The 19657-nt window shown below is 37.8% G+C and overlaps 2 protein-coding genes across 3 annotated transcripts; both read right to left on the reverse strand.

Moving 5' to 3' along the window:
- Nucleotides 1-1368: 1368 nt before the first annotated feature.
- Nucleotides 1369-17747, reverse strand: LOC104888626 (leucine-rich repeat receptor protein kinase HPCA1). The gene is made up of 19 exons (XM_057393545.1): nt 15044-17747; nt 14638-14761; nt 14480-14551; nt 14194-14268; nt 14032-14103; nt 13725-13886; nt 13553-13627; nt 12276-12347; nt 12127-12198; nt 11958-12026; nt 11140-11214; nt 10107-10178; nt 9841-9975; nt 9260-9738; nt 9008-9154; nt 8650-8786; nt 3108-3327; nt 2225-2460; nt 1369-1906 (listed from the first exon to the last, which is right to left on the reverse strand). The coding sequence occupies exons 3-19, from the start codon at nt 14536-14538 to the stop codon at nt 1466-1468; spliced, it is 2598 nt and encodes an 865-aa protein (XP_057249528.1). The 5' UTR covers nt 14539-14551; nt 14638-14761; nt 15044-17747; the 3' UTR covers nt 1369-1465.
- LOC130590883 (uncharacterized) lies at nt 6739-8587 on the reverse strand. 2 transcript variants are annotated; one of them, XM_057393547.1, is made up of 2 exons: nt 7152-8587; nt 6739-6900 (listed from the first exon to the last, which is right to left on the reverse strand). In XM_057393547.1, the coding sequence occupies exons 1-2, from the start codon at nt 8302-8304 to the stop codon at nt 6875-6877; spliced, it is 1179 nt and encodes a 392-aa protein (XP_057249530.1). In that variant the 5' UTR covers nt 8305-8587; the 3' UTR covers nt 6739-6874. The 2 variants fall into 2 exon arrangements, with proteins under 2 accessions (XP_057249530.1, XP_057249529.1); XM_057393546.1 differs by having other exon boundaries at nt 6739-6909.
- Nucleotides 17748-19657: the final 1910 nt, after the last annotated feature.

Here is a 19657-nt window from a genome sequence, read left to right on the forward strand (position 1 = left end):
ACATTTGTGAAAGAAAATGTGAGGGAGGACCAAAATCTAGGTGATTTTGGGAGCACTATGAAAACTTGTTCCCTTTTTCTTCCAAAACTTCTTCATGTTATTTACAATATCATAATAAATTTCAAAGATTATCACTTCATATATGATTCATTTTTTTATTTGTTTGTTGTCTATTAGCGTAGTGGCAGTAATAAATCAATTATTTTTATGCATGGTTGCAATATAATATAGTATAATAAATTGTTAGAAATGATCCTCATAATCAAATTGAAGCTTAAGATCATGCCTACAATGAAATCGAGATTACAGCTACATTCAAGAGATTAGTCAAGTATGTTATCATTTCAAGAGATTGATGTAATTATTTTCCTAACTTAAATAGGCTAGATATCTTCCTTGGATCTTGCTAGAATAGAGTATTACGTTGACCTCTTCTATATAATTCTTTTCTCAAATATTGTTCTTCTATATAAATCCCCCTTATCTGGAGTACAAGTATAAAAAGATAAAGTTAGATAACTAATACTATAGTCATCCCTCAATTACAAAAAAAAAAAAAATGTTTGGTTGCGGATTCTATTAGATATATAAAGGTCTTTTCTTGAAGAATCTCGCTGAAGATTCCAAAGATGATTTGGTTGGGTGTTTGGGACTATACTTTGCAACACATATCAATACTTATGATAAGGTGTTTGGCTACGAGCTATCCAAAAATGACCTTATTTGAAATTTTGTCATGATTCGACCTAATTCTTGGGTTCTGAATAAAAAATTTCGCCCAGAACCCTGAAATTACTCTAACCTAATGATTCGAAAATCTAGGATTAAGGTTGAGCCTGACCCGACTCTGCGTTCTGAAATTCTAAATAATTTTTTTTAAAAAAAATATATTTTTAAAATTAAAACATAATATTTTAATCAATATGACTAATAAATAATCATACATGGTTATACATGTACATATTTACTTTCATATCAACTTCAAATGAAAAGAGAGTGTCATTTCAAGTCACCGGGTGGCGAGTATTATATGGGTTTGGGCGGCAACAATTCTTCATGGCTAATCCATTCACTATAAGTCTATTACAGTGAGGTATCCATATTGATGATATAACATTTTGCAAATTTTCATTTTTTTCAAAAACTATATAATGGAAGTTTCTGCACAAATTCTTATATGGTTCAAGCCTGTATGTTAGATTGTGAAACATAGGATATGTATTGCACTGTCATTTAGTTAACATTACAGGTTGAGTTCTGCAAAATAAACTGTAACAAACAGCACAACAGAAGTTTTATTATATAAAGCAATGGGTATTCCTGAACACAAACATATATATACAGATGTATACAATCTCTTTCTCATCCTTAAAACCACAAAAAAAAAGTTCCTCATACCAAACATCAGAAAGTGTATGTACAAGTCTTGAACTTATATCTCCTGCAAGTGTAATAACTCTAGCGTCTATCGAGAAAGTGCATAATTAGCATAGAGATCTCCAAAAGTGTCTCCACTTGCTCCTTCATAACTTTGTGAGACTGATGCAGAATCTGCATTTGGGTTCATTCCTGCTAGTAGAACAATGTTCTCGATTTCCTTTACCACTTCACCCATTGTAGGCCTATTAGCTCGTACGTCTTCTACACACTTCAATGCCAAATCTACAAACTTTTCAAAACCAACAAGCATGGTTTCAGATGATAGCAGCACAGGGTCCATTATTTCAGTAAGGTTGTATAAATGCCTAGTCCTGCCAATTTTTTCTTTCACCACTTTGACTATGTATGTTCCTTGTTGTATTGGTCTTCTTGCTGTCGCCATTTCCAGCATAACAACCCCAAAGCTATATATATCACTTTTCTCTGTCAACTGATTGGTCATGAAATATTCAGGATCGAGGTATCCCTACACCAACAAAGTAGTAGTGTCAATAGGCTGAAATGTCTAGTATGAATCAGGTAGATAATCTTGAGTCTGTTCACATATGTTAAGACTACCACTAGCATGTCGTTGAAGGTTCTAATGACAACTGAAGTATCAATTAGTATAGTAGCATTATGAGCTATTAATTTTGCGTGCTTTTGTGATACTAGTATGTTGGCCATATATATGATGTCGGATAAGTAGCAGAATCAGGAAGAAAGAAGAGACTTGGGTGATTGCCTTTAGTTATGCATTGTCTTTTTTACCATGAGAAAGAATAATCAGATATTTGGTACTAACCATTGTTCCTTTGACTTGGGTACTAACATAACCCTTTTTGCTGTCACCGAAAAGCTTGGAGAGGCCAAAGTCAGTAACTTTTGCAACTAAATGCTCGTCTAGGAGGATGTTGTTTGATTTAATATCTCTGTGTATGATAGGTGGATCAGCAAGCTCATGCAGATATTGCAAACCCCGAGCTGAGCCAAGGGTTACCATCAGTCGTCTCATCCAGTCTAATTGTATGCCTGATTTCCCTGCACAGACCACATGATCTTGAGAGATGGGGAAAGAATGTTTATCTACCATCTGATTAGAGAGATGTGCAACATTTTGACACAGAGGAAACAATATATTCTTTTGACCAATCAACTATATATGGTTTACTCACTGAATGGTTAACACATGCATACCCTTTGTTTGTTAACTCCTTCAGATGAGCTTAAAGGCATGTTTAGACATGTATGCTTTTTTCTCTTGACCTATGTTACTCAAGACTTCAATTTATCTCAAGTGTGCATGTTACAAACGGACTGGGTTGTAGTTACGAGGAAACTTTACTTTGGGACAGAACATGTAGAATACTGTAAATGCTGAAACTGAAACTGTTTCTAGTAAGTATTGGACCCTTCATCAAATACATCGAGGTCCAAATTGTAACATTAAAACAAACCCTATCTAATTAACCACAATTCTCACCAAGAAACAGAAACAACAAAAGTTAGGAAGTGGACTAAACTTAACTAGCTTCTGAGTTCTGATAATACTTTTCTTGAATACTTTTGAGCTCATCTCACAGGTCTAGAAGAATAATATTGTTCACTTCAACTAATTTGACATGAACCAACAGTATCACATCTAAGTCATGGTACCTCACAGGACCTGAAAGACTTAAAAGATGTACCTGAAAGACTGTCCATTAGTGTACCATTGGAAATGAATTCATAGACCAGTATCTGTTCTTCTTGATCAAAACAAAATCCAATGAGTTTTACAAGGTTCTTGTGATGAACCCTTGTCAAAAGTTCTATCTCATTTTTAAACTCTCGAATACCCTGCATTGATCCTTTCTGAGATCTTTTAATAGCAATAATCTGCCCATCAACAAGAGTTCCTTTGTAAACCTGCAATGCATAGTAGTTTGTTTCGGTTACAGCCATATTATATTGTCAAAGAGATTTTCTTTTTTTGCGGTTGGGGGATTGAGGGTGAGCATGCTCAGATCCCTTTCTGAAACATTACATACTCTAGTAATACTTGCAAACCTAAATCATATTTGAAAACAGAAAAGGAGTGATATGTAGTTAATACTTAATAGACAATAATGATATTTAAAATTGAAAATCTGGGTAGTACATCAAGCATATGTGCAGAAGATAAGAATTATGTGTTAATTTGCACTCTTATCATTCTGTTTTAATCCTCATACCAAATAACTTATTTCTCTCCCTCTAAACTAGTTGGGAGGAAATTAAGGCATGGACTACATCACAAATGAGGGTAAGAAACCAAGAGCCAAGATTAAGACAATCCCCGGGGCAGGGAATAAAATGATGTTATTGATAGAATATAATCCCTTGATTATTCTATTCAACATAATTAGGTTATATACAACCTAGAGGGAGTCAATCTAGGAGCTTAACAAGGAAACTAATTTACAGTTACCTAATTACAAGGATTACACAATATTCACATAATAATATATTTACATATATTATTCTAACACACCCCCTCAGTCGAAGCGGGAGGAAGGCGGACACTGAGACTGTCACGAAAATCTTCAAACAAAACCAATGGAAGGCCCTTGGTGAAGATATCGGCAATTTGATGTCGAGAAGGAATGTGTAGAACCCGAACTTGACCACGAGCTACCTTTTCACGAACAAAATGAATGTCCATTTCAATATGCTTCGTTCGTTGGTGCTGAACAGGATTCCCAGAAAGGTAAATAGCACTGACATTGTCACAGTAGACCAAGGTAGCAGTCGGAATGGGGCAGTGTAGCTCAAGGAGAAGATTGCGTAACCAGCATGACTCAGACACAACATTGGCAACCCCGCGGTACTCCGCCTCAGCACTGGAACGGGAAAGAGTAGGTTGCCGTTTAGCGGACCAGGATATCAAATTGTCACCAAGAAAAACACAATAGCCTGAGGTAGAACGGCGAGTATCTGGACACCCACCCCAATCGGCATCCGTGTAAGAAACCAGCTTGGAGACCGAGGAAGAATAAAGATGTAAGCCATAGTCCACAGTACCCTGAACATAGCGAACAATGCGCTTGAGAGCCTGCATGTGAGCTTCACGAGGATCATGCATATGTAAACAAACCTGCTGCACTGCATATGAAAGATCAGGCCTAGTGAACGTAAGGTACTGAAGGGCCCCTGCAAGACTGCGATATAAAGTAGGATCAGCATAAGGCTCAGTAGAAGTAGAACTCAGCTTGGATTTGGTATCAACAGGAGTGGAGGAGGGCTTGCAAGAAGACATCCCAGCACGCTCAATTATCTCAGTAGCATACTTCTTTTGAGAGAGAAAAAGACCACCTGCATGACGCTTGACCGCAATACCCAAGAAATAACTAAGGGCACCCAGATCCTTCATAGCAAATTCGGAACTCAGATTAGTGATGATGGACTTGAGCAAAGCATCAGAGGAAGCTGTTAAGATGATATCATCCACATATAACAACAAATATGCCATAGAAGTACCCTGACGATAAATAAATAATGAGTGATCCGATATGCTGTGAGAAAAGCCAATAGTAGCCAGATAATCAGCAAATCGCTGATACCAAGCTCGGGGGGCCTGTTTGAGGCCATAGAGAGACTTTTTGAGAAGGCAGACATGATCTGGACGAGCTGGGTCCTTATATCCCAAAGGCTGGTACATGTATACGGTTTCATTCAGATCCCCATGAAGAAACGCATTTTTCACATCCAGTTGGTTGATAGGCCATTGCTTAGAAAGAGCTAAACTCAGAACAGTGCGAATGGTAGCCGGTTTAACCACCGGACTAAAAGTCTCCCCACAATCCACGCCTACCTGTTGAGTTTTGCCATCACCTACAAGACGGGCTTTATGCCTCTCAAAAGAACCATCAGAGTTTTCTTTATGAGCAAAAATCCACATAGAACGAATGACATTAACACCAGGGGGGCGGGGCACTAACTCCCAAGTCTTATTTTCAATTAAAGCATCATACTCAGCATCCATAGCTAGTTTCCAATTCGGGTCATTCAAAGCCAAAACCGGGTTACGGGGTAAGGGGGAACGTAACGTGGTAGAATGAAGATTGAATTGGGGCTTGGGTTTAAAGACACCCCGTTGACTACGGGTTATGGGTCCCTGGTGGGTAGAAGACTCAAGATGAGTAGGTGAGGGGGGAGGCCGAGTAGTGTGAGAGGAAGGCCGAGAAGAAATACCGAGTGAGGGAGAGATGGGCTCAAGAGGGGGCTGGGCAGGACTCGGGTCAGTCGAAGGCTGGGCGGGGGACGGCCCAGACGAGGACAGAGGGAGTGGGCCGCGAGGAGGCACCTCGGCAGTGGGCTGGGCAAGACGCGGGACGCGTCTGGAGTAGACTCGAAGGGGCTGTATCGTGGGCTGGGTGGAGGACGCGGGAGAGGAGGAGCCCAAAGATGAGGGCTGGGTTATGTGATGGATCATGTAGGGAGATAATCCGTCATCCAAGAAGGAATAAGATGAGGAAGTAGGTGTGTGAAGGGATTGAAACGGAAACCGACTCCATCAAATATGACATGGCGACTAATAATGATTTTTCGGGATGACAAGTCATAACATTTATAGCCCCGGTGGTGAGAAGGATAGCCCAAGAAAACACAAGGTGTAGAACGGGATTGTAGTTTATTAATGGTGGTGGAAGGAATAAGAGGATAGCATAGACACCCAAAAACTCGTAAATGAGAGTAAAGAGGATCCCGATTATAGAGAATTTTAAGTGGAGACTGAGAAGCAAGTAATTTACTGGGAAGAATGTTGAGGAGATAGGTGGCCATGGCCAAAGCATGATGCCAAAAGGATGGTGGGATGGAGGCATGAGCCATAAGGGTCCGAATCATATTGTTAATAGTACGAATTTTTCTTTCAGCTTTTCCATTTTGAGAAGAAGTGTGAGGGCAGGAAAAACGAAAAGAAATACCATGTTTTTGACAGAAAGCATGAAATGGGCCATTATCAAATTCTCTACCATTGTCACATTGGATATTTTTAATTTCCCGTTCAAATTGAGTACGAATAGAAGCTCTAAATGTGAGAAACATAGAGAAAACATCAGATTTCTTGGAAATTGGAAAAGTCCACAAATAATTAGAAAAATCATCCAATAACACAAGATAATAACGATGGCTAGCAGTACTCAACACAGGAGAAGTCCATAAATCACTATGGATAATATCAAACGGAAAAAGAGTACAAGAATTTGACGCAACAAATGGGAACTTGACATGTTTCCCAAGAGGACAAGAAGTACAAAGACTCGACTTATTAGAAGAAGTACACTCAATAGCATTATTTTTCTGAAGAAAAGATAAAATAGATGTCCCGGGGTGGCCAAGTCGCTCATGCCATAAAGATGGAGCTAAAGCTGCAAAGGTAGAGGGAAGAGCATTTGTGGGAGTGGTGGTGATAGGGTAGAGGTCACCATGACTGTCACACCTCATGAGACGCGTCCCCGTCTGATAATCCTTCACAGAAAACCCAAAAGGATCAAATTCAACAGAAACATTATTATCAGTGGTAAGTTTTCGAACTGACACCAAGTTTTTGATTAAGTTGGGTGCATGAAGGACATTTTTAAGGTGGAGGGGCGGGTTAGGTGATGTTAAAGTAGTGTGACCATAACCATGAATCGGAATTGAATGACCATTACCAACTAAAATGCCACGAGAAGTACTTAACTGAAAATAAGGAGAGAGAGAAAGTGTACCTTGCCCTGACGTCATATGAGAGGTTGCTCCAGTATCCAAATACCAATTTCCATCAGGTGGTGTAAGGCCCAAAGTATACATTGCAGCTTCAATATCCGTGGGAGTAGGCTGCCCAGCAGCAGCAACATGCGCCTGGGGGCTCGGTCCAAGTACGCCTGGGCCTGGATGGACAGCAGGTGGCCTGGGAACAGTGGGCCTAGCCCACGGAGCTGCTGTAGGAAATGGGCAGGGAGGGTATGGTGGCCACGCCCACTGCCACGGGTACCCTCCCCACTGCTGCTGCCAACCACCGGCAGCCTGCTGGGACGGGTAATGACCTCCACCACGTCGGCCACCGTGGCCACCCCCGGAGCCACGGCCTCCGCCGCCACCACCACGCCGGCCACCAGAATTTTTTCCACCATTTTTCTGGCCCGATTGAGGAGCCCGATTAGAAGTCTTTTTCCCACTATTGTAGGGAGTGGGGGGCTCATCAGAAGAAGTAGCCACCATAGCCGCGGTGGTAGTAGTGGCGGTTTGCTTTGCAAATCCGGCCTCCTCTAACGTTAACATGGAACGTGCTTGATAAAAAGGAGGAAGAGGAGAGGTTTGACGAATTAACGTACCGACAGTATTATATGCAGGCGTGAGACCGGAAACCAACTGTAAAACCAACCGGTCATTAGAAACCGGGGAACCAACGTTTTTGAGTTGGTCGGACAACTCCTTGAGACGCTGGCAGTAGGCGGATGCTGAGACAAAATCCTCCATGGATAGATGAGAAAACTCTTGCTCAAGAGCCACAGCACGAGAGTTTTGATTATCTTGGAAAATATCACGGAGGCGATTCCAAGTAGCCATGGCGGTAGCATCCGGCTCGATAATGGTATGAAGAAGATCCGTGGATATGGTGGAGTATATCCACTGTAAAACAGTGGCATCTAACGTAGCCCAGAGGTCCTTGTCGGTGTCCGAAGAAGGGGCGGCCGAGGGCTCCTTAGGTGCGATAATATGGTGGAGAACGCGATGAGACCGAGCATGGACTTTGAATAATTCTGCCCAGGTTGCGTATTGAACGTTCTCCATTTCAAGGAGAATAGGGATATTATTTTTAATGTTAGAGACTGCCAAAGCAGGGTGGAAAGAAGAAGAAGAGGATTTTGGGTTCACCATGATAGGCGGCGGTAAACACCAAGCAGCAGCGGCAGTGTGCCGTGAGCAGCGGAAGACGGGAAGAGAGGAAAGAGAGATTGCCTAGGGTTGGCTATCTGATACCATGATAGAATATAATCCCTTGATTATTCTATTCAACATAATTAGGTTATATACAACCTAGAGGGAGTCAATCTAGGAGCTTAACAAGGAAACTAATTTACAGTTACCTAATTACAAGGATTACACAATATTCACATAATAATATATTTACATATATTATTCTAACAGTTATCTTCAAGAAATTTCTGTCAATTAACCATCCGAAGGAAAGCTAGCGAAAAGGTAAATAAAGGAAAGATTGACCTTCCCATATCCCCCGGACCCAATGTTGTTGGTTTCTGAAAAGTTATTGGTACATTTCTGAAGCTCCTGAAATGTGAAAAACCTGGCTCCTTTTAGCTGAGGTACGTCACCACCAGTTCCTTGTGTGTCCCATGATCCTGCAATGTGGAACAAATAAATAGCAAAGTCCACAGATTAAAGTTGTTATTCAATCATTTGAAGAAACTTAGGGCATGTTCTCTTCGGCATAAAACAATTGAATTGCACTGAACTGAACTGAGATGAATAGTGATATTTGAGAGTAAAAGACTAAAAGTATTGAATTGAACTGAATTGAACTGAAAATAAGCTGGGGAGAACAGGTTATTAGCTAGTATACCAAATGGATTGGCTTGCTGCTTTGCCTTTTCAGCTTTCTTCTTTTGATAAAATGCATAACCTCCTGCACCTACTAAAAGCAGCAATAGAACAATACCCCCTACGACAGCACCAATAATGATACCGATACGAGATTTATTGTCGTTTCCTGTAGCAGAAGAGATTCTGTGAGCCAGAGGGAGATGCATGGATGGGTACAAGGGAGATAACATTAAGAAGCCGAAATTGAGAAGGATGTGTATTCGATACTAACCTCCAAATTCAGTGTAGCTATTAGCAATAAAATAATAGGGACCATACTCCGTTGGTGGCTTGTATATCTGGTTGCTGAACACTAACCCAAGTGAGAAAACTCCTGTTCTGTTGAAATGATCTTGCTCAGCAGGAAAGATTGCCAGATGCATGTTAAGATAACCATCAGAGTTCATATTTACGTCACTCAGTGAGATGGATTCCACTGGAAGCGTTAAATTCACAAGCCTTTGTAATATGTGCAGCTGGAGATTTATGAAGTAATTGGCATTCCCAAAGGCTGAGACAGAAGGAACTAGAAAGCGTAAAGTTCCAGTGTAGGGATATGCACATCTGCAGTTAGGACTGGAAGTTTGGGTGGAGGTACAACGGCGAGGAGTACAAAATACTGGTGTTGAATACGAGGAACCAAGCTCCTGCTGGTTGTTGCAGTAAGGTAATGTTACCTGAGTATCCTGACAAAACGGATTACCAGCGCCCCTGCAGAAAGTTAAACATCACTTATATACACATTTCAATCTGAAAGGTCAATCTCAATGCCGATGATGTTCTGAGAAACGATTAATCATTGAGGAAGTTTACATCAATGTGAAATTGTATTCAGAATCTACTGTGAAGGATCTGATGGAATTGTTTTGTAGATCAATTAGCTGCATTTGTCTGCTGTAGCTGCTGCCAATGTCTAAAGTACCATTGAGCCGATTATGCTGCAATAATCTGTGAAAATATTAAAATTTTTGTGTTATTATTATGCTATATGTATAGTAAGACACGATCATTTCCAATTAGTAGCAACAAGTTAGTTCTCAATATTGTAGAGTATGTAGACATAAGACACTCTGACTCACACTGTCTGCAATTGAGGGATGCCAAAGAATTCGGCTGGAATTTGTCCTACAAGTCCTGTCCGTTCCATCATTCTGCCAAGCACATATTATTACTATTAGCAGTTAGCACATTGTCTTCCCTAAAACAAAATCATGCACAAGAGTAAGTCACGAGAAGAACTAAATTTTTGTCGTCTTTATTTTTTCTTTATTTTCTAAAAAGAACCAAAACTAAATACATTTCCAATCCAAACCACTCCCTCCCAGTCTAAATCTAGAAACATACAAAAGTTTGTATAGAACTCGGCAGTTGAGCAGGTTCAATATGTCAAGTGAGCCAAACTAGTCGAGTTCATGGTAATATGGTATGGTGTGAAGCAATCAGCAAAACCAATGAACTATCAGACCAGCTCAGGATACTAAATGAAACAGGTGCATGGACTAACTAACGGGTAAGCCAGGTGAATATAACAAGACTCTTCAGATGAAGAGACCTCTATTTTGTGGAGTTGTGGCATCAACAAGCTACTCTCAGAGCATGCCAGAAACAAAATTTAGCTTTCTAGAAAATTCCTCCTTCCCTAACAATCGTAGACGATAAAGGTAATGAAACACGATGGTTGTCGCTTGGTTGCTCATAACTTAGCAAACTTGACACATTATCCAAAATGTACTCAGTTAGCTTTTCTGTCTGGTTCAACTTCAGTCACAACATGACAGCATGTAGTCAGCTAATAAGGTCAACTTATATGTTGCTCTTTCTCCCAATGGATACAAGATACTTGACATCAGAATAACTAGAAAATGTATACATGGTTTTGATCTCCTGGTATGTTTTTTTTCTGAAGTTCTCTGAAGTTTATAAATATATTTGAGCTTATTTGACTTGTATTTTTTCTAAAAAAGCAGATATAAGAGTGATTTCTTCACTATTGCCTTAACAAAGGCTATCAATATAAAACCTTAATGCCTCCCTTCTCACCCCTATGTTTGTTCAGCAAGCTCAATATTCCCGGTTAAGGAGCAGAAGGGAGGAAGGAAGTCGAAAACATACAAAGTTGTCAGGGCCTGTAAGGTTGAAAACCATTCGGGAACTTCTGTAGCTGCAAAGCTGTTATTGCTCAAGTCACTGCAAACAACAAGATGTTTCATGAAAAGGAAACACTGGTGAGGTAAGATAGCATTAAAGGAGATAGACACAAAACAACTCCATGTTATGACTTGCGAAGAAAAGGTGAGAAAATATATTGCCTTCTCCAAATCATTTGGTCTACGTTTTAGTAGGTTTTGAGATCACCAGCTGAACAGCAGCAGCAAATTAAATACCATTGCTAAATAGATCCATATAACATATGCCATATGAATTGGGAAATTTTATTATTACTCACATGTGATGTGGTAATTCAGTGTATACACTAAAGCATATGGTGATTAGTAAGGTCTACAGGTTCAGATAGACTGATCCAGTCGAAAATATGTTGGGCCAATTGGTCATACGACCTTCAGAGAACTGGCTACAGCAATTATCATAACAAGGAGAATGCACACTACTGAAAATAAGGCATTATATCGGAGTATTTAGAAAATGACCATATATGAGAGGAAACAAGCATAAGTTCTGGGTGCCAGATATGTAAAAATGCAGCAAGTGAGAAAGCATTATAAAGATCTCAACAGTTGAGTACAATTTACAAAAGTTATTCAGAACTTCTGGAAATGACAATTTATGAGAGCACACAACCACAAATTTTGGTGCAAAAGATGATCTATGCAACAAGTGATCAAGCATTACAAAAATAACAAACAGTTGGATACAAAAGTTTACTCATGAAGATTTCTGTACGCACTCAGAAATATTTTGTGTGCACTTACACATAAATGAGATTGCTCATGCTGGTGAGATCAGGCAACGGACCACTCAAATTATTGTTGGAAAGTACTCTGAAGTGATACAACTAAAAGCATGTTAGCAATACGGCTTTATGACAATGAACAAATAGTAAGAAAAAGTTAAGTTAAATATCAGTCATCATCCACTTACAGCTCGTGGACATTGGTAAGGTTGTTGAGATTGGCTGGAAGATCCCCATCCAATGAATTCCTATCCAAACGACTGATATCGAAGAGATGTTAACAAAATGAAGTATAAGACTTTTTTTGATTTGTTCCATAAGTGATAGTGGCACTCACAGTGCCTCCAGCGTTGTCACAAGACCCAATGTTGACGGGATGTTACCAGTAAGGTTGTTGTTGTCGAAAATCCTGATAACGTTAGATTTTTAACGTTACTGGGAGACTATAAAGTGTTGTCAGAAAACAAGTTCGATAAATTATTATCATGAAAAAGCGGCAAATATATTCCCACAATTGAACACATTCCGTATAATGAGCGTGACACACATGTAGGATGGTGAAAAACTAAGAATAACTGGCTAGGATGTACAAAGAGAAGCAAGGAGGTAAAAAGAAACACGGAAAGGCTCTTCTGTTTATAAGACGTAAGCTAGCTTGCAGCAAAGTCATCATCAAAATTTTATATGTCAACCTGGATTTTGCAAATGCATTAATTGCCTAGGAAATATGTTGCCTCTAACCAAGAAAACTGACAGTTTTGCAACTGTGAACATTAGCTTTATTTCTGTGTCTTAGCTGAATAATGGCACAAGATTATGGTTAGTTCCAACAAGGCTCACAATAGACTATGCTTCTGAATTTACAAAGTGACAATTGGGAGGCTATTTGTTAGACTTATAAGTAATAGGCAACAAATCTTGTTATACTGATGCCATCCACCATGAGAGCCTTGCCTGTATGAAACCGAATGGCAGCATACAGGCCTCTTAAGTGCAAAATAAAGCCGATTTGATGATTTTGCTCTTGCACTTCTTTCTACTATGCAACCTGCTGCATAGTGGAAATCACAAGATTTTGCTGTTTCAGTTGTACTGCTCAAGCAGTGAAAGATTTATTATTAATTATGTTGCTCCTACAGAATAGTCATCATGGTGAGGTCTAGGTTTATTGGACATTGTACAAATATCTATAATAGTTGACATCATTCTAAGAAAACATTACTTCCGTTTGGAAGTGCATTATATTATTCCTGCAATGTCACTGCATTCAGGTTTCAAAGGAACACTTGTGTCTTTAAAAATCATATGTTCAAAATATGGCAGACTAAATCAGCAGTTTCTCCAAAAACTGTTTTTCTATGATTGTATCGCCTCACTATTATTGCAGTTCTCGTAGTGTCTAGCATTTGTTATCTCTCCAGATATAAACTCTTCCTGTTTTTACCATATAGGTTTATGATCAACAAGTCTAAGAATAACTCTTAACATAATATTTTTCTCGTTGTACTGAATCTGATAATTTGTCGTTAAAACCAGGCAGAAACTGAGATAATCCAACAAGCAAACAGTGTATTCCCTTGATAATCAACTTGCAGTCATCTAACAAGCACTTACACATGTATTACATTCAAGTCAGAGCTAAAAAGACTTGGCGGAATTGTTCCAGAGAGTTGATTCATTCCAAAGTGACTGAAAAGGTTAGCTATCATCAGGAACTTATATAGCAATCTAAATTATGAATGCTGAACACACTGAGCACTGCTTAGATAAGGAGGATGAAACATACAAGTGTCTGGTGTTAACTAGCAAATCGAGTCCAGGTGTGTCACCACTGGAGACAGGAATGCTTCCAGTGAGCCGGTTATCAGTTAGATCCAGCCAAAAAAGATTAGTCAAGTTACCGATAGAAGCAGGCACTGGTCCGCTAAATCTGTTTGAATTCAGAGATCTGCAAGGCATAACGATTCCAAGTTATTATATTAGCAATTAGCTTAGGGAAACACCATAATAATACACACTGCCTAAAAGGTGAGCATCATTTAGACACACAACAGTGACATTGAAGGAAGCAAAGCTATGAGTCAGATTCTTACAGAGATACAAGCTGCTGAAGCAATCCTATTGAATCAGGAATTCTCCCAGATAAACTACAACCAAGAAGGATTCTAGCACATTTAAAAAAGGATAGCTGTTAGAAAGGCAGCAAAGAAGCATTGAATGCCAACTTTCTTTAGAGAGTTATCAAGGTTTCTCACAAGTTTGTAAGTCTTGACAGTTGTCCAATATCTCCAGGAAGAGAACCCGTAAGCCCTCTATTGTAAGATAAATCCCTGCATTGAATAGATAAACATAAAATTTTCCAACTATGAACGGTGATACTGATAATTATTTATATTGAATACAGGTCTATCTAGTTCTAGATGTAATGTCATAATAATTCACACTCCTATCAGGTCAAGGTATAATAGGATTTCTCCTCCGCTGGAAACATTCTTGAGAAGCATTACAAGTGAGACGCGGTTCAATATTAGGGAAACTTACAGAATCTGGAGTTCAGATAAAAAAACAAGGTCTCCAGTCAGCTGACCCGACAATTGCATACTTGCTAATGTTCTGAAACAACGAAAAAGTACAGTTACTCTCCACACTTGAGAAAGTTGTGCAAAAATTGTATCTGAGAAGTGCAATCCACAACTCACATGGCAATAATACGAGTACCGTTGGCGTCACATGTGATTCCTTCCCAACTGGTACAAGAATTTTGACCAGTCCAGCTTGGTGGTAAATTCTCCCAGTCTGTTGTGAGCGCCACCAAAGCAGCATCTGCACAGAAGTTTGGCGCTTTCAGATAGTGATGACCAAGTAAATAACAGATTGACCAAATTATTTTAGGTATACAGTACAGATGTGAGTACATGATCCAACATTAGAAAAGGTAAAAAACAGTAATATCATTGCTAAGTACATGTTTGAATATCACATTTTTATCTGCAAGGTGATGATAGACATGAGACCTTGAATTAGCAGCAAACAGGAACCAGTATTATTCAACAAATAAATAGAATAAAACAATTAGATACTTGTGGGGAAAAAGAGGTGAATCACATAATATTCGTGAGCGATTAGCTTCTCATCAATGGTCTGCCACATGCAATTTTCTGCCATCAAAAGAAGATCAATGTTCCCTTGCCTAAAACAGTGGGTAGATTAAGGAATGTGGCTAGAAAATAATCAATATCAACATAGCCAAATTGCCATATAACACTAATAAAATCTATTATGCAATATTATTACATTGTGTAGAGTCTAGACCCCTCTCTTTAATACTATCATGATGCCTTCTGTTTCTTCATCTCATCACCCATAGCTAAGAATAAATCAGTCTCTGACACAGCACTACTCTGGTGTAGATGTTAAGATTTGGTCAAGTTGTGTTGTGTTCTCATTCATCATCAAACCTATTTATACAATCTAGAGGACGGAGTCCTGATGCTATGCAAACTAGGCATAATAATATCTATCTATAAGACAATAGGAATAAGACTCCTAACAGTAGATGATTTCCTTCGGAATGAAAATCGATTTTCTTCAATTGTTCATGCTTAAGATAGCATAGGAGCAATAAGTTTCGACATTCTAATTTTATAAATAGCTCTTATTCAAAACAGGAAACCATCAAACTCCTAAGGACAAAACTTGTAGAAGATGATGAGAAATCAAGGAGCAATAATATACCATGATTGCAACAAATAAATTCTCAAAAAAACAAAAGGAAAGAACCAATATTATGACAATTAACTGTCATGCAGACTTACGATCCCGACTATTTGTCTGTGCTGCTATGTTTCCAACATAGATGCAAAAGAATCCAACAACTAGCAAAATTCTAAGACCCATCATTCGATGCCTAAAAAAACGCTCTGAATATGGTTTTTGCAACAAATGAAGAGTATCCTCTAGTGAAAAACCTTCATATCACCCTCTTAAGAAACACAAGTCCAAGACCCTTCAACATCCCAAGAAAATGTGTTCCCACGAGCAATAAGACACAGTCCAAATCTCCATAGAATGTCAATGACTTCCTCTCATATACTTCTCATTGACAGCAAGTGAATAATAAAAAACAGATAGTGTTTGTCAACTTTCCGAGGTCAATAAGACAACTACAATCTCCTCTAAAACTACAGAACAATGACAACGACGACGACAACAACAACAGCAACAACAACAACAACAACAGCAACAATGACAACAGCAAAATAACAACAACAACAACAACAACAAAAGAATAGGAAACATGTTCACATTATAATCAAAATCGTACAGATTACAGAAGATGGTCGGACTTATTCAACATAATAAAAGAAAGCACATAATATTTTCCAGGATTGTTTACTTACATCATTGTGCTTTTCTTGGTAATTTAAGCAACAGACGTATGCATATCAGAGTGAAAGTTGAATTTGAGAGTAATATATACATTTATTATCCAATTAAGATAGATTATTAAATTAATCTGTTAGCTAGTCTTCTTCAAGGTTTGCACATGGGATAACAACACCCACTTCCAAGTGATCTTACATCTAAAACATAATTTCTCATTGAAATCCTCTCTAATTAAATAGTGTCAGTGTATATATTCTTTAAACCACCCTTATCTAAAAAAAAACCCAAACATATCACATATCACATATCACATATCACATATCACATATCACATAACTATCAACGGTCTTCTACTCTTCCCTCTATTCAAAAAAAAAAAAAAACTGTCTTCCCACACTCACCCCTTAACACAAATGTCAGAAATGATTTTCTTAGGTGCACATAATTTTATGAATGTACATTTTAATCACTTTAATTCAATAAACGACTGCTAGTTAACTTTTAAACCGTTTAAAAGTATCTAAAACCTTGAAATTAGGGGTTGAGACTTGAGATTGATTTATTTAGTAAAATCTATCCTAAATTAACATCTAAAACCTTGAAAAAAAAATAAGCATTTCGGGGGTTGACTTCAGTTAAGATCGGTTCGTTTGAACATAATTGAACTGAATTGAATTTGTCTAAATTAAACTGAACTAAAATGAAATGAACAGTTTTGAATGAAAACTGAGAAAAGAAACTGAACTGAACATAATTTGTGTGAACTAAATTGAACAAAATTTGTCTGAACTAAAATGAACTGAAGAGTCTTCATCAGTCAAACAAACACATTCTTAAACAAAGTCCATTAGGTGGTTGTGTGAAGACAATTGATAGTTAAGGATTTTAAGGTTTTTTAAACCCCAGGTCATGGTTCAATAATAAAAAATATCCTTAATGAAAACAGCTAAGAGAAACAACAAAAATATAAAATCAAATTCAGAGAGAACTTTGCTGTCCATGTGAAGTCATGGTACGAGGGATGAACAAAAGCCAAAAGGGAACCCTCAAAATTGATATGAATTTGACAAAATTCTAGGAATTATTTTGTCTCGACGTAACCGTTACTTTAGATTCTTTATTTTTTTTCTTTTTGTTTTATATATATTCCTCCGTTATGTTATCCGTTAAACAAACTAGCCTTATATGCACGCTATGTGTTGAGCCACTATGAGTTTTGATGATGACAAACTAAAGTAGTAACTAACAAGGTTTATAAGTTTTATGTCTGCAAGTTTTATGTCTGCAAGGTTCAGTGATTAATAATGGTGTTTTATAAAGATAATAAGTGTTGGAACTTCCAAGAGGAGAACGAAGTTCCTAAGTGATGATCCATGATTACAGTTCTTGTTCAACAGTTCCACAAGGAATTGTCTGATGTTCCTGAGCTGGACGCATTCTTGTTTCACAGTTTCTCAAGGAATTGTCTGTTGTTCCTTACCAGATGCATTTGTGTTTAACAGTTCCTCAAGGAACAACATTTGTGTTTAACACAAGGAACTGTCTGATATTCCTTACCAGATGCATTTGTGTTTAACAGTTCCTTGTCTGTTGTTCCTTCCCAGATGCATTTGTGTTTCACAGTTTCTCAATGAACTGCCTGCTGTTCCTTGACAGATGCATTCGTGTTTTACAGTTCCTTCAAGGAACTGTCTGCTGCTCCTGAGATGGGACATATGGATCTTCAGAGTTGAATATTTAAAGGGATGACATGAAGTATAAGTTCAAGACTATGTACTTAGGATTTATGCAAGTAATTTATGTTGCTTAATAAGGAACTACATGGAATTTATTTAATGCAACAGTGGTTTTAAAAAGTATTTAACTAAGAGTTTTTAGGAAATATTGTTAATAAATAAAAATCCTTTCTTTGTTACTGAACAAATAAAAATGGATTTCCTATATAAATTCCTTATTTCTCTCAACAGTTTAAACCACATATTGTTAGTGGATTGTCCATAACTTTGTTTCTTCCTCAAGAAGTGTGAACGTGGGAAAATTATTCTATGTGGGTTATTGCTTCACACTTAATGGAGGAACAAGTGGAACTGGCATGAGAAGACTTCACTATATAAAGAGAAGTCTTCCTCATTGCAATCTACCAACTGAAAACATATTTCTATTGCTAAATCTACCAACTGAAACCGAAATCTAATACGAATAGGAACAGGAATACGAATATGAAACCGAATACGAATAGGAATACAAATAGGAATTTGAATACGAATACGAAACAGAACTAGAACCGGAAACCGAACCCGAAACCAAAGACGTAAACGAAAACAAAAACGAATACAAATACGAATACAAATAAGAAAACGAAAATACGAACACGAAATTACGAATACGAATACAAAAACGAATACGAAAACAAAAACGAAAATGGATACAAATACGAATACGAATAAGAATACGAATATGAATACGAATACGGAATATGAATACAAAACCGAATACGAATACGAATACGGATACAAATACGAGTACGGATACGCATACGCATAAGAAACCAAATAAAAATAATAATAATAATAATAATAATAAAAAATAACAATACGAATATGAACCGAATACGAATATGAAACAGAAATCGAATACGAATAAGAAAACAAAATTGAAACCGAATACGGAATACGAATACGAAAAGGAATACGAACACGGAATACGAAACTGAAATCGATCCCGAACCCAAAAACGGAAACAAAAACGAAGACGAATACGAATACGAATTCGGATACAGATTCGAATTCAAATACGGATGCGAATACGAACACAAATACGAATACGATTACGATTACGATTACGATTACGATTACGATTACGATTACGATTACGATTACGAATACGAATACGAATACGAATACGAATACAAATACGAATATCAATACGATTACTAATACAAATACGAATACAGAAGCGAAAACGTAACAGAAAACGAATACGAATACAAATATGGAATATGAATACGGATACGAACAAGAATTCGAATGCGGATATGAATGCGAAAACGATTAGGAATACGAATACAGATACGGATATGGATGCGAATAGGAATATGAAAATGAAACTAAAACCGAAAACCAAACCGAAACCGAATAGGAATACAAATACAAAACCGAATGTGAAACTGATCCGAAAACCAAACCAAATCGAAAACAAAACCGAAAACGAATACGAATACGAATACGAATAGGAATAGGAATACGGAACCAAAATTGAAAACAAAGCCGAAAACGAAACTGATACAGAAATCGAATACGAATATAAAACCAAATACGGATAGGAATACAAATA

Source organism: Beta vulgaris, chromosome 3 (assembly GCF_026745355.1).
Source record: "Beta vulgaris subsp. vulgaris cultivar EL10 chromosome 3, EL10.2, whole genome shotgun sequence".
Lineage (NCBI taxonomy): Eukaryota > Viridiplantae > Streptophyta > Magnoliopsida > Caryophyllales > Amaranthaceae > Beta > Beta vulgaris.